The following is a 15903-nucleotide window of genomic DNA, read 5'->3' as shown; positions in this document are numbered from 1 at the left end:
ATAAATATGTGCCGGTGCTAAGCACCGGAAAGCACCAGCTCAAATTAAGCACTGCCTTATGTACTACATTATAAGAACCGAGACTTTCCACAAAACACAACTTTTTGTTGCAGCTGCCAAACCTTTCATAGGTCACCCTTTGTCAAAAGCAGGAATAGCCCTGTGAATTGCTGAGTGCATCGAAACCTGCTATCTCAATGCCAGGGGAATATTGCTTGGTAGGCCCAGACCACATTGTACCTGTAGGAAAAGAGTCACTATGGCCTTCTTTTCCTCCTCTAGCTGACATTTGCAAGGCTGCTGTATGGGGCACTCCCCACACATTCAATTCACTAAACACTATGTGTGAATGTCCTAGCTCGACAGCAAATTAAAGTTGGTCAAACAATTTTAGGGGCTTTATTTCAAGCATCCGCCCCATCTCCTGGCTGACCACCACTTAAGGGATCTCTGTTTAACAGTCTATGCAACAGTCTATGCAGAGCATACATATCTACAGCCACAAATGCTACAAATTGGAAAATGTTACTTACACTGTAAGCATCTTTCTGGTGGATTCATCTACCTGTGGTTTCCTCAACTTTTGGAATACTCCACTGCACAGCATTCCATGGAAACTTCTCTCCTAAGCTCTCCCACGTCAATGAGAATGTCACAATGGAATGGCTCCACACACGACTCCGCATGATGTCTTCGGAGTTATAAGAAGCCCTCGTCGGGGTGCTGACATCAGTTCCCTTTTTTCCGTGCCGCCATTCGTCCATTTCTGGGACTTACTTTGTTGCTGTTGTTGCGACTTTGTAGCCGTCTAAAATGACTAGAAAGTCGGGTTTCAAGCCATGCAGAGAATGTGGCGGCCAGATGTCCATCACTGACCCCCATGAAGATTGTTTATGGTGTCTCTCGTTAGACCACGACGTCGGACCATGCACTTCGTGCAAGTGCATGAATCCAAAAGCACCGACGGAGAGGGAGGCTAAATTATTCATGGCCAAAACCAAAAAGCTGAAGAGAGGTCGCAGGAGGTCAAGAATCCGCTCAGGTCACCGACTCCACACACTTCGAGGTCTTCGAAGAAACACAAGAAGAAGTGGCACCATGCTTCTTTGCGTCGCTCTTCGAAAGATGCAACCCCGAAGTCAGTGTACCCGTGTCCCAGACGTCATCACAGGGATGAGATCTCTCTGACTCATTCACCAGGGGTGACTGTGGCCCTGTCTCAGAGAGCAGTGACTCCACGGTCTCCGAGAGATTAAACGAATCACCATTGCCGAAGACAATCATTTCACCGCTGGCTCTGGGGTCTCCAGCACCGCAACTGGAGACAAATTTAGTGCCTCCCCGAATGGCTCCAGAGCCTGTGGTACCAGATCTGCTGTATCCTCCTTGCTCTGGCTCTGGGATCAGAACTTTCACATTTGTTTCCTAATGGTGCACCTGTTGGCCCCATGGGTCAGTTAGCATATTCCCTGGGAGGTTTGCCACTTCACTTTCCACAGGCACTGCTCATACCTTTCATGCCTACGGCTCCAGGGAGTTGACCTCTTCCTACGCCGATGTTTTCAACACTGTTGCAGTCTTTGGAGGGATGAGCTCTGCTAGATGGTTAATCCCCGGTGCTGTCTGGTTCCGAATTGGCGCCACCTCGACCGGCTTTAACTCCTGTTCCATTGGACCCTCCTTCGACGCCGATCCCGAAGTCGCCACGCCTGGCGCTGCCGACACCGGTTCCCAAGAATGAGATCTCGGAGAGAGGCACAAAGACTGTTGGAGGAAGAAGAGTACCAGGAGGAACATGGATGGGCTAAGTAAGGTGAAATTGTAGATCCTGACCCCCATTTTGTGGGTTTACAGGAGGCTGGTAGCCTGGACACCTCTCCTGAGTGGGAGCTTTTGTCACCAAAGGGCTTGCCGATGCACAAAGTGACCACATATCACTCTGTGATCAGAAAGACTGCAGACCTCTTGGAGTTGCCTCTTCCTACAGCGCAGTTGAGATCTAATATTCTGACAGTGGTGCTCCATTCTCCTTCCTCTGTTTCAGAACATTTACTTTCCTTCAATGGGGCATTGACAGAGCCTATCCTCGATGTCTGGCAGAAGCCAGTGTCCACTCAGCTCTTTCCAGGACCTTGGCAAGGAGGTACATGGTGGCTCCGGGGGATCCTGATTTTCTGTCCACTCATCCTTCGCTGGAAAGCTTGATGGTGCAGGCTTCCTGCTCTTCGAGGCAGTCTGCAGGTTCCTTCCTATCTACACCTGCAAATGGTCTTGCTCCTGCTCGGTCAGTTTGCTTACTGCATACTGTTAGTCAATCATGCACGCTGGCATATGAGGGCCCTCTGGTGGTGCCTCCGCAGGCAGTGGTTTCAACACAACTGAGATCTCGAAGATGTGGTCATAATCTCTAGAGATACTGCAGCGGAACTGCTATGGTGGAGTGTTCAAGGCAACCTGTCTCAATGGAAGCCGTTTTACCTTTCTTTTCCGGTGGCCACAGTGATATGGATGCCTCCACTCTAGGGTGGGGAGCCCATCTGGGGGATCTGGAGGTCAAAGGTCTTTGGTCTCCAGAGGAAAGATTGTACACATCAATTTTCTAGAATTGCGGGTGATACGTTCGGCTCTCAAGGCCTTCCTCCCGACCCTTTGCGGGCAGTCGGTTCAGGTCCTAACGGACAACACTACCGCAATGTGGTACATCAACAAACAGGGAGGAGTAGGGTTGTATTTTCACTGCAGAGAGGCTCTGCGACTCTGGTCCTGAGCTCAGGCCCATCAGATTTGCGTAATCGCAAATCATATGGCCGGAGATCTGAATGTGCGTGCGGACAGTCTGAGTCGGCAGTATTTGTCTGATCACGAATGTCATCTTCTTCCAGAGGTGGTCCTTCACATTTTCAGGATGTGTGGATTTCCTCAGTTGGACCTGTTTGCCACTTACGAGAATGCGCAGTAACCGGTATTCTAATGAAAGGAGCGTTGGGGGATGCGTTTCAGTTAGATTGGGGCTCACAGCTTCTGTATGCGTTTCCTCCCATACGCCTGATTCCTTGGGTTCTGAGGAAGATTCGCCAAGCCATTTTGATCGCCACAGATTGACCGAAAAGGGTATGGTACACAGACCTCCTTTGCCTCTCATTGCACCTTCCGCTCTGTCTCCCTCTCAGGGCAAAGATCCTCTTGCAGTCAGAGGGACAGGTTTTACACCCCCACCTCCAGAGACTGCACCTTCATGCCTGGAGATTGAACAGGGCAACCTTAGTTCCTTCTCTCTCCCACGGGATGTGGTAGACGTTATATTATCCATCAGAAGACACTCCACCAAATCTGTCTATTCTGGTAGGAGGGCCAAGTTTGTTAAATGGTGTGGAACGAGATTGCTTGAGGCAGAGACTGTATCCACCAGAAAAAGTATTACCGAAGGTAAGTAACTTATTTGTTCGTAGCATGTAGTGTTTAGATTCACATGCGTACACCCACATTCCCTGGAGCCAGTGGTTGGTACAGAATAATTTTCCAAATACATTTTTATGCATGGTCACCTAAGTGACAAGCATTCTAACAATGGAGCTGATGCCCATGCACATTGCCAACTAAGGGTGGAGTCACCATACCTCATGACTCGAAAGACGTCTTTGAACAAAAACAAGTTGCAACATCGGAGCCCAACACTAGATTGAAAAGTATGCGGTGCATGTGAATCTACAGCACTACACTCTATGAATAGATACTTGCAGGGTAAGTAACATTTTCCTTTCCCAGATAAGTTGGTTCTCAGGTCTCTGGTATCCTTTCTTCCATAAGTGGTCTCTCCCTTCCATGTGGGGCACTCCATCATGAACCTACTTTATTCTTTCCATCACAACCCTCTAAGTAGGAGAAGAAGCTGGGATTTGAAGATAGCCCTTAGTTTCTGTATAGATCGAACAAAGGAGCACGGAGTGGATAACCAGCTTTTTATTTGACTTTCTGGTGCAAAGAAGGGAGGGCAGTTTAGAAATGACCTTTAAAAAGGAGGGTTGCCCTCTATTTCAAGAGTTGGTTTGCCCTGTCCATAATAGGGCTTTCTCAAGGCATTTAAGGTCATTACACCAGAGCCACGGCCACCATTCAGAATTTGGCTAGTGGTGTTCTGGTGCTGTGCATCTACCAGGCTGGTACTTTGGCATTCATACACAATAATACCAGGTGCTATTGTATTGATTCTTAGGTCTGCAGGGAGGGCTATCTTAGGACCGTCACAATTTGGCAGAGAGATCTCAATCGGTTTGGATGGCCCCTTTCACCTCAGGGGTCCGCATTGAGCGCCTCATTGCTCAATGTGTATATGGCCCCCCCGGTGACTCTGATAAAATTGTTTGGCATACAAATTGTTTCTTCCGTCGATGATGCGCAATTGCTCCTTACTCTAGGCCAAAAAACTCCCAATGCATTGAGTAATATCAAGAAATGTATGACCACCGTGTTTCAATGGATGTGTGATAGCAGCCTCCAATGTAATTCCAGCAAGACAGAAATCTTGCTCTTTGTGTCTCCCGCTGCCCCCCCCCCAACCTGGGACCATGGCCTGAGGTCACAGGATGTCCCCCCGATACTACCTGCCTCCTGCCTCCTGTTCCCCCGTGTCCCCCGGCTACGGTAGCACGTAATTTGGGGGTGAAATTTGACAACACTGCATCTTTTGCTCCCCAGTTGGCAGAGGTAGTAGGTACTTGCTTTGCCTTTTTAAAATTGCTAACAATTGCTGTATCTTCTTCCTCTCTCGCAGCAAAAAATTGTGATCCAGGCTTTGATCACCTCAAGGCTGGACTATGCCAACTCACTCTACTGGGGTTTGCCTGTCTACCTCCTGAGGAGATTGCAGCTGGTCAGCTTTTGCTGCATTTTCCCATGAGGACTCACATTCAACCAGTTGTAAAAGATCTGCACTGGCTGCCCTTAAAGAGCGTGTGAGGTTCAAAGGCCTAGTCCTAATTGATCGAACTTTTTACCGTAATTGCCCTCAGTACCTGTCCCACTGATTCACTCAGTATCAAGGGTCAGGTCACTTTGGTCTTTCAGTTCCCTGCTAGTGGTAATACCTCGTTTCAGAAGGAAAAAATGGGATGGCAGCTCCTTTTCCTACCTGGCTGCGAGGGAGTGGAATAATCTCCCACTACAGCTCCATTCCACCGCGGACATTATGAACTTAAAAAAACTTTTCCAGACATGAATCTTTGGGTCAGCCTTTTAGTTCTTTTATTGGTGGTGTTAAGATTTTACTGTAAGTGCAGGGACACTCTTTGAGTAGATGTTTCGCTATATAAATCCCCAAAAATAAAAATAATAAAAATAAATACTGTTTGAATATCTATTGAACATGTGAGCAATTTACAGTTACAAGCATTCATTAGAAGCTACTTACCTTCTGTAACGCTCTTTCTGGTGGATATACTAGCTAACTGATTCATCCTTCTCCCCATTTTGTGGGGTGCACTTCTGATAGGTCATAAAGCCCTATTTTGGATTAAGTTCATTGTCTTATTACCGATTGTCAGTTGCTCCGCATCTAATGGCATGGAATTTATTTTTATTAAAACTGATGTCAGCACACACAGGCTGCATATGTATACGGCTCCCTGCTATCACTTCTGAAGGTGGGGCAAAGCCACTGCAGAGTGCTCCACTTATCGGCAGACAGGACCTGGTTCAATCTGATGCTTGAGGGAATTCAAAAGGTGAGGTATCTTCAGTTAAAAAGAATATGCACCTGAAAGAGAGTTACTGAAAGGACGTTACTTATTCTTACATGTATCTCCTTAACAAGAGGATACAGTGGTAGTTGATATTGCCCATTCAGCATTTGGGCAGGTCAGTTTTGATCAGGTTTTTAGTAGTCGATATTGTGACATACCACCCAATGCAGTGTATTATCAGCTGTGTTCTATTGGGTTTGTTGAAGCTGTACTGGGAGGTATTTCTCATATAACATTGCTACTATCCAAAAAGCATCTACCTTCAGGAGAGACCAGTGACGAAGCAGATGCTTGTAGCTGTGGTTTAAAATCTTTTCAAGATGTAAGGCTATACACAGGTCGATTTCTTTTCACTACACCAGTTGAAAAGTGTTTCTGTGTGGCCGATATTAAATGATGTACTGAAGTAGTCAATGTTGGGCCGCTGAACAAATATTATGAATAGCTCCAAAGTGCTTAGTGTCCTTAATGCCTCAGGAAGGCATTTGCAGCAAAATTGCAGCAACCTCCAGTTGCATCTTTGTGAATGTTTGAGGTTTGCAGGTCGTAACCTGTCAGGAAGATCAGGAAGTCAAATGGAAAGGAATGAAATGTCTTTATGCTAGAAGATGCTTGAGGTTTTGCAGATGGTGTGAAGTGAGTCACCTTGAACCATAAAAGACCTTAGTGTTTGTGGTACGGGATTTTGTTTGACATTTGCAGATGCTTTTGCCACCCCTTCTCTACAACCAAGAGTTTAGGTCAAAAGTTAGCTGTGGGGCATGTCCCCAGGTAAATGAGGGAACATACGTCATGTTAGAAAGAGAGGCACAATGGCCTAGTGGTCCATATTAAAAAGCAGACAGCAGTCACATCTGCGCTTGGCTACTATTGCCTGTTTCTCTTTTATCATATCCTCCACATGTCCTTAAAAAGCACATGTAAAAATCTCTTAAATGCTACCATTTCCCCTTTTTAGAAACTTTTCTACACCCAATCTGACCTCTTGCCCATATCCGTTGAGGTCCGGATAATTACTGAAAATGAAATGAAATGAAAATAAGTTTTATAAAGCACTTGTATGCCCGAGGGCATTTTGGCGCTGGTAGCACAGCAGATGGATGGTTATGACAACTAGTTTTGAAGCTATAAAAATCCAGGTCTTAAGATTCTTTCTAAAAACTAACAGGATATAACTGGTCTATAAGTTGAGAGGTAGGGCATTCCACCATTTGGTTGTGCCATACACAAAACTTCTAACCCCCACCCCTCCACACGCATTCTTCTAAAATTTGGCACTTTAAGGTTGACTGCTGAGGATGAGCGAAGTGGTTTAGTGGTAATATATCTGGTCAATTTAGTTTTAAGATAGTCACTGCCTTCTCCATGTAAGGCCTTAAAGGCGGTGCTCAGCGCCTGAAAATCTATCCTCTTATCAACTGGCAGCCAGTGAAGCTCCACTATAGCCTTAGCCACTGAGCTTTGTCTAGGCATTCCCGGCAATAGGCAAGCTGCCGAGTTCTGCAAAATTTGTAGTTTGCTAAGAAGTTGTTTCTGTATATTGATATACAGACAATTACAATAATGTATTTTGAATAGAGGGAGGGCAGTTACCACTAATTGCTTCAGCTCCAGAGGAATAAAAGGTAAGATATTTGTAAGAGTTTTTAACGTAAAAAAGGCGCTTGAAGTAATGGCATTCACCTGTTTGGCAAACGAAAGATGGTTATCAAAAATAACCCCCAGATTTTTCACCTTAGTGACCGGGATTGGAATGGACCCAATCTTCTCTGGCCACGAATCCGGAGACCAAAATGAAGTATTATTTCCCAGCAATAGCACCTCGGTTTTATCGGAATTCAACTTCAGACAGTTGCACGTCATTCATTTGTTAATTTGCTGCATGCAATTGCTGAAGGTGGCTGCAGTCTCTTTATGGTAGCCAGCAACTGAGACGATAATTTGCATGCCATCAGCATAGCAGACAACCGAAAAACCCAAATTTCTAATCAATGTGGCTAGCAGAGCCATATAGAGATTAAACAGGGTCGGGCTCAGCGGTGATCCCTGCAGGACCCCATACAGGAGAAAAAAAGAATCTGAGCAGTAGCCTTCCAAAGACACTGACTGCACTCTGTCTTTGAGAAAGGAGGCTAGTAATGATAGAGCTGACCTACAAATACCCAGCGATTCTACATGGTCAAGAAGAATCTTATGATTGACTGTGTCGAATGCCGCTGAAAGGTCAAGAAGGATGAGTGCTGCAGAGTTTCCCCCCATCAAGCGATGCCCTTAGTTCTTATGTGGCAGTATTGAGAGCCAGAATCATACTTTGTTGGCAACGAAACCCAAACTGTGAATGATCCAGTAGATCATTTGAGTCTAGGAATAAGGTATGCTCTTTATTAATTATTGCCTTTTCTGCAATTTTGGAGGTCAGGGATCCAATGGAGACCCGAGCGGGTGTTGAGAATTAATTCATTTACTTGTTCCATCGACAGTGGTTAAAATGCACATAAAGATGGAAAAGTATCATTGACAATGCTGAGTGATGGAGCAAGCGGGTGCACCAGCCCCAAATCACCCATTTTGATAGTGTACACAGCTGTAGAAACACTGTTCAAACAGCTGGTGAAAGAGTTAAAAGTATTAAGAACTTTTTGGGGGAAAGCTAACGCAATCTCGTCACAAAGCGACTGACTACTTCCCACTTTCTTTTGATCACAGTAGTTAGCCAATTTTTTTTATTGTAGAGTACAGTTCTTTACTAGAGTTATTTGCTGTCACACTTTTCTGAGAATAATAGGCCTAATTTTCCTCCATAACCTGAGCCTTGTATTCTGCAATTTTTGTTTGTATTTTTATTTTTTTCATACTTACTGAGTTCATTAATGTGTCCCGTTCCTTCCTGTCACTCACTTTCTGGATTTGGCATCCAAGGCTCTGCCCTGCACCGCACTACTATTATTTGAAGCCTGTGTAGTCTCTAGGTGCTCTTCTCTTAGCACCACCATTTTAATCTCTATGAAAATCTTCTGGTGCAGCTCTTCTATTTCCAAGACCTTTCTCTGAAGACCTTTGATACCCAGATTATCTTCAGTCTCATTGACAATCTAGGAGTTCTCAATCTAATGTTTGAACCTGTCTGACTTGGATGTGGACCAATTTCCTCAAATTTAACTCTGACAAATATCAAGGTTTTGCTCGCCTTTTCCACTAGTGGCCTTCGGAGATAGGCTTCCCTCCCACACCATGAAAATATGGCAAGGATTTGAACTTCTTATTTGATAAAGCTCTTGCCTTCGCTCCACAAATAACATACCCGTTTTTAATATTCACATGCTCAGGAAAATCATTCCTGCAGATTGATTTCTCTTTCTTCCGGATTACAGCAGTGTTCTCTAGCTGGACATCTGGAGTGCCATGGGTAGCTTACCACGAGACTTCATATGCTGAAGAATGCTGCCGCCCATCTCATTCTGAGTATTCCTCTTCGTTCTAACATTGCCAAAAGTGTTGTCAGTCTACACAACTCCCCACTAAGGAGCTATCTATGTTTAAGGAGTTCTGTCTCTTCCATAAGGCTTTTTCAAGCAAGGCCCTGGGTACCTGCCATTGTTGTTTTTTTCTGTATTGCCCCTCTCATACCCTACACTCTGTTTATCTCAATGTTCCCTGTCTTCTCAAGATCTGCAGACATTGGAACCAGCTGCCTTTTTCATTGTGTCATCAGTCCAATCACCTACTGTTTCACAAATCTCTTACATCCTGGCTTTTAGTTCTTCTCCACCCAAACATCTGTTTTTAGACTCAATTGTCCTAGCACCAGAACACCTTTTGGCACTCAATAAATATTATTCATCATCATTATGGATAAAAGGCTGCTCTGGGTGTGCTCCACACACAATGGGGTACACATTTAGTACATACTTCTTTCCAATGCATTCTTTGAAAGAAGGCAGGTAATGTGCTGCAGACCCTCCAGGAACCACTCTCCTCCCATGGTGGTATCCTTTGTCACCTTCTATATAGACGGTGGTGGTCCTACACTGATTCTGGTGGTGTGGCAGGGGTCAATCTTAATGCACACACTGGAACATAACAGTCACCCACTGGTAACATGTTATACCTAAAAGAAGGTCCAGTTAAGGAAACATGTAAAAAAAAGATGTTTTGAATGAAAAGGGATTCTAGACCTCAAAGTGCCTTTTTAAGGATTTAATCCTGAAGCTATTTCTGTTCTGCTACACCCAGGGTCATTCCACAGTCACTATTTGAACCATCACCAAAACAGACACAGTTCTATTAATGTTAATAAATAAAACTTTCATATGGTAATAAATTCATAGAGCAGCATTTTTTTTCGAAACGTAAGTGATATATCCTGCACGAATCCCCTCACAGTCATACCTGCTCAATCCTGCACAAAAGTTAAAAAACTCTGGAAATTGCACCATCAGCTTATGTGTGTGTTTAAAAAACTAAACTGGCAACCCAGCTACATCTTTCACAGTCTCCACTGACTTTACAAATGGCAAGAAGAATGCTTCTTATTTTTAGTTTTCGTAATAAAAATAAGCCATGCATTTAATCCCTAGTGGTGGTTGCTGTTGATGTTTCAAGTAACACCCACTTTAACTTCATCCAATTTGTTCGGTTATCAAGGATAATGTACATCTGTCTACTATGAAAAATTATATAGGTCGATGCTTTTCACTAATAGGATTAAAAGGTGCCTCAATCAGGACCGAACGGCCACATGAAAGAAGGATTGTAATATGTTTATTGTATTTGAAAGAAGCTATGTACATAATAGAGTCATCCATTTTTGTCTGTGGACTAGCGTGGCCATTATAGATCAGTAATCAAATCACTCAAGTCCTTCATGGTGTGGAAATTTGCCTTTTAAGGGGCACACCGGTGCAGGGGTCACCCTTCTCTGTCCACGGGTCCTTAAACCAACAAAATAGAGATTGGCACTGAAGCTGGAATTCAAATAACAAGTTTATTAATCACTCATGAGTGGGACTACGTCAATACAACACCCTCAAGCGCTGCAGGAGTTAGTACATGGAATACAGAGACCATGGTGCTTATATACACCCTTTGTTACAGAGTAAGCATGCAGTTACAAATAGAAGGTACAAGCATACACAGGAATAGTTACAGCCAGACATGGGCAGATGAGAAAACACTTAGTTAGCAGTCTCAAGACACAGTTGACAGTTATGTCTTTAGTCAGGTGCATTCTATCAGCTACATGCCTTTTCTCAGCACATATACATTGATTGAGCTTAGAATAGAAGGAGTTAACTAAAGCTGATGACTCAAGCAGAATAGAAAAGCAAGCAACAGTGAAGACGGAAGAGTCACAAGGCTAACAAAATGAATGCTGCAAACAAGATGGCTTCAGCTCATGCTAACAGCAATTATTTTCGATTCCCACAATGGTGTGCTGTACCTTTATACAGAACAAGCGAAGAAGTGAGGGATTCTAATACAGTGTTGTGCTAGATCAGTCACTAGTATTGACAGTTTGCAAAAACATTTTCAACAGTTCCAGCTGTTGGGGTCATTTTAAATGGGAAGTCTCTGTGAAAGGTCCACAGAATGAATCAAATTTACTAAGATAACTTAACTTTCTTTGAATCCATTCTATCAGCAGCTTTCAGCAGGTTATCTGTTTTTATGTCCAGTATGCTTTTCATCGTATTGCTTATGTTCATATTTGGAAATATCTTCCTGAATCAGGACAGGAATTCTTCTGCTGATGCATCTATTGGGTGTGTGGGTATCCTTTCAAGCTTCCTGGGTCATTACCCCCGTAAGAGGTTCTTTAACTCTAGTTAATTTAAGAGAGAATACTTTCACAGGTGTCTAGATTCAAACTTAAGCTCATCCATGTGTCTGCATGTAAACTGCATTCTATCAAGCCTCTATGTACAGTCCTTGAATTCGCCACATGATGCATCACCTGGGACTGTACTTAGAAATATTATAGTATATGCCTGAATTTTCCTGCCTAGCAGTAGAATTTCAAATTATAATATCTTGTATACAAACCTGGCTTACCTCATATACGCAGATGTAGTTATTATTTCTATTTGCCACTTATGAACTCACTCGTGTCATTATTTTGAAACTGATTTTAAACAATTACATTTCAAAACTCTTTTCTGGTTCACGTTGATTAAAATAAATGCATTGATTTTCCCTATGTTATGTAACATTTGAAGGCTGCTCTTGCTTTTTATAATAATCAGAGGTTCCATGTTGTTATCTGCACGAGATATCAAACTCCAGTTTGATTAGTACCTTCTTTGAGCTAGAATTTCCATTACTTTGCAATTTCTGATGAACCTCTTGTTGTTACAGGTTGAAAACTCCACCCTGAATTCTCAAAGCAACTCTCTTATGAACCAGAATTCACAACTGTTAATTCAACAGTCTGGTTTGGAAAGTGAAAATGAATCTGTAATGAAGGAGCGAGAAGAACTGAAATGCTTGTATGATGCTTTGGTTAAAGATCACGAAAAGCTGGCCCATCTTCATGAACACCAAGCTGCAGAGTACGAATCTCTTATTGCCAAACATGGAAATTTGAAATCTGTGCATAAAAATCTGGAGGTTGAACACAAGGAACTTGAAGATAGGTAATTTTCAGTTGCTGGGTACTCTCTAACATATAGGGCTATTTAGGGAAACGGGTGGTTCCCTTGCTCTAATTTGAGGTGGTGAAATTGCTGAATGTTCACCAGTGGAGCCTCTGCTGGCACAAAGCCACCTGCCACAGGAATACAAGGTTTGCAGCATCAGGAGGCACACCCTATTTAGCACAGGGCTCCCAGTACAGATGTTCCTTGTCTGGATCCACTAAACATAGAAGACCCTGGCAGAGAAATAATTATAGAACTCACAAACAGAGAAAAAGCTCTTTATATCGGGCCATGCTTTTTTTGTATCTCTGTAACATTTGGCAAAATGATGGGTCTTTAAGTACAGCAGACGGTCTTTCACTGGGAAGTTAGAGGCAGCCTCCACAAACTGGTTCTCAGAGGTCCACCAGCAAGACTCTGAAGGAGCCGGTTTGACTTGTATTGGGTCTTCGTTAGTGGACAGTCTACAACTGGGAATGATGTAGACCAAGGGATTATAAATAATTTACATGCATTACAAAAATGATTGTTGAATATTTTCATAATTGATTTGAATCGTGTTTTCCTATGTTAAAATCTGTTACTGTCCTAGTTTTTCTCAAGCCATACTTTTAGCTTGCTGATGTCTTTAAGGTGTGGTGCATATTAAGGCAGGTAGCACATTTCTTCTCGTCCTAGTTACCCTGTGCTCCACCTGACATAATTGTGTTTAGCACCAGGACATTGTAGGGTAACAAAGTGGTTTACAACGTATAATTCATTCAGAAGTAATCTTCTTTTTAATAAAGTACTGTGTCTTTATGTACTAAAGAAGGCTTGCATAGTTAGTCAATGGGTGCAACCTGCATGTCACATGTTCATATGGATTTAGTCTTTCAATTTTCCAGGTTGGACACAGTTCGTATCATTATTGGGTATTAATTATAGCTTTTGATTATTAGGTAGCAAATACTTGAAACTGGTTGAGAAAGCTTTGTATAAAGGGATACAGTTGTGGATAGCTGCTATCAAAATTGTGGTTGGATTTCACTACACTGTTGTGAAAACTACATATTCTGATGGCTACTGCTGATTCCTTACTTGGAAAATACTGCATACAGAAATGTTAAGGCAATACTGCACACCATTAGGTGGCATCGTGCAGCTTCACACTGTCGTTCCTCTCCAGAAGTGATAGATGGAACCACATATAAGTGTCACCTATGCGCTCTGATGGCAGTTTCTTTCTTCCAACACCTTCAAACTCGAATCCAGAACTGTTCCTTGGTCTTTTTAGACCCTTTTTCAAAATTTCTACACAGTGTGCAAAGGAAATTGACTCCCCCTAAAACAACAGGGTTCAAGCTGTGAAATGACTGCTGCAAACAACTGTCTGTGACGGGCCCTTATATGTATGTTTGTTGTGCCTGGGGTCGGAGCACGATTCCAGGGCCTGCGATGAGCACAAACAAAGGGCAAAGAAATACATATTAATACAAATGACATATTGTGCATAATAAGCAGACATCATAAGCACATTACCACACCCACCAAGAGCTGATGGTGGTCACAAACATATCACTACTGGGAGGGAAGGCCATCTGGGAGAGGTGCAGATCAGAGGCCTCTGGTCTCTTGCTTATACTCTACTCCACATCAATTTACTGGAATAGAGGGCAATTTGCTTGGCATTGCAGGTCTTCCTGACCACTATCAGAGAAAGACTGGTGCAGGTCCTCATGGGTAACACCATGCTGTGTGGTACTGCAACAGGCATGGTGGGTGGGGTTTTGAGTCCTGTGTCAGGAGGCTCTACGCCCTTTAGAAGTGACTAGACCACAAGGTGAATTTCTGTGGTGGTAAGCCCTCTGGAGGAATCCCCGAATGATGATGTAGACAAACCCCTTCACCAACGCTTAGTGGATCACAAATGGCAAGGTGCACCATGATATGGCACAGGGCATCTTCCATCAATGGAAAGAGCCCTGGCTCGATCATTTTGTCACTGCCGAGAACGTGCAATGTCAGCACTTTTGAAAGTTGGAGTTCTCAAGTTGTCTCTCTTGAAGATGCATTCCGGCGAGAGTGGAGCTCAGGACTTCTATATGCATTCTAGCTGCTGCCTCTCCTGCCTCAGGTTCTGAAGAAGATCAGGAACTACCTGGTCCAAGTCACCACAATGGCTCCACACTGGTCCTGGAGTGTGTGGTACCCAGCTTAATTTATCTGTCATCAATCAAGCTGCCACTTCGAAATTATCTTCTGTCACAGCAGCAAGGAAGAGTGCTACACTAGGGTCTGCACAACTTTCATCTTCATGTTAGGAAACAGAGTGGAACTGGTTAATCGCCTTTCTCTTTCTTCCTGAGGTCATAGATGTCATCTTGGCGGCGAGACATCTCTCCACAAAATCCGTCTATGCCAGTCATTGGGATAAATTTGTGGCTTGGCCAAGTTGTCTGAAGTTCTTTGTTTCTTTTCCCTCTGGTCCAGGAAGGCCTTATTCGGGGAACTGCTCGAGGCTACTTATTAGCTCTTTCGGGTTTTTTCAGTTGCCGATCAGCCTTATTTAAGTCAACTGTTGTGTTGAGATGGTTTAAAGATTTGCAACAGTTGTCTTGACCAACTCCCTTTGTGATGCAACAGTGGGACTTGATCTTAGTTCAAATTTTTTTTTGATGTGCACTGCTTATGAGCTGTTACACATTTGTCCATAAAAAAAATTATGTTAAAAATGGTCTTATCATTGCCATGAAAAAGGCTAGGAGTGTGAGCGAGCTGCAAGCTCTACAGTCAACCCATTTTATACAGCATTCTTTCCAGATAATTTGGTCTTGATGACCCAGACTTCCTTTCTAATGAAAGTGGTCAGTCCATTTCATTTTCATATTGGGGAGGCCATCACTCATCTGTCACTTTTTGTCCTACTTGATCCCTCTAAGGAGAAAGAGGAACTTCATTGTTTGGATCACAAGAGGGCATTAAGCTTTTATATTGATCACACCTAAGAACAGCTCTTTGTGGGTTTCTCTGGGGCTAAGAAGTGCAAAGCAGTGCAAAAGAAGACCATCTCTCAAATGAATTGTTCTCTGCATAAAGTTCTGCTATGCAGTGGCAAAGAAGCAGCCCCCAGAGGGCTTACAGGCTCATTCAGCTAGAGCTGTTACCACTGCGCTAGCATGCAGAGTTCCTGTCCTCGATATTCGTCAGGCGGCTACTTGGGCATCAGTACATACATTCACAAAGCACTCCGCCTCAACAGCCAAGTCCATTGAAAATGGCATTCTGATCGTTTGGTCCTGTAAGACTTTTTGGTCTGAGGGAGTGGTGAGGCACTGCTATGTTAACTATTCACAAGGTGAGGAATCTGCTGTTAGAAGTACCATCAGAAGTTACTTAGGTTTGGTAACAATCTTTCTGGTGAATAGTCTGTCTAACTGCAGATTCCTCACTGACCCTCCTACCTCCCCATTCTGTGAACTGGGCTCTTTTTGCATCTAAATAGGTCGCAGTCTAGAGATGTGCACACTAGTCACATCAATCTGCTGACA

At 43.5% G+C, this 15903-nt stretch overlaps 1 protein-coding gene across 1 annotated transcript in view; it reads left to right on the top strand.

Annotated features, from left to right (window-relative positions):
• CCDC88A (coiled-coil and HOOK domain protein 88A) overlaps positions 1–15903 on the top strand; it is an 888939-nt gene that overhangs the window by 667989 nt on the left and 205047 nt on the right. The window contains exon 20 of the mRNA XM_085612608.1: positions 12093–12370. Coding sequence (XP_085468734.1) covers positions 12093–12370 — 278 coding nt within the window. The remainder of the gene's footprint in view (positions 1–12092; positions 12371–15903) is intronic.

This window comes from Triturus cristatus, chromosome 6 (genome assembly GCF_964204655.1).
Source record: "Triturus cristatus chromosome 6, aTriCri1.1, whole genome shotgun sequence".
Lineage (NCBI taxonomy): Eukaryota > Metazoa > Chordata > Amphibia > Caudata > Salamandridae > Triturus > Triturus cristatus.
This window is presented reverse-complemented; position numbering and strand designations above follow the sequence as displayed.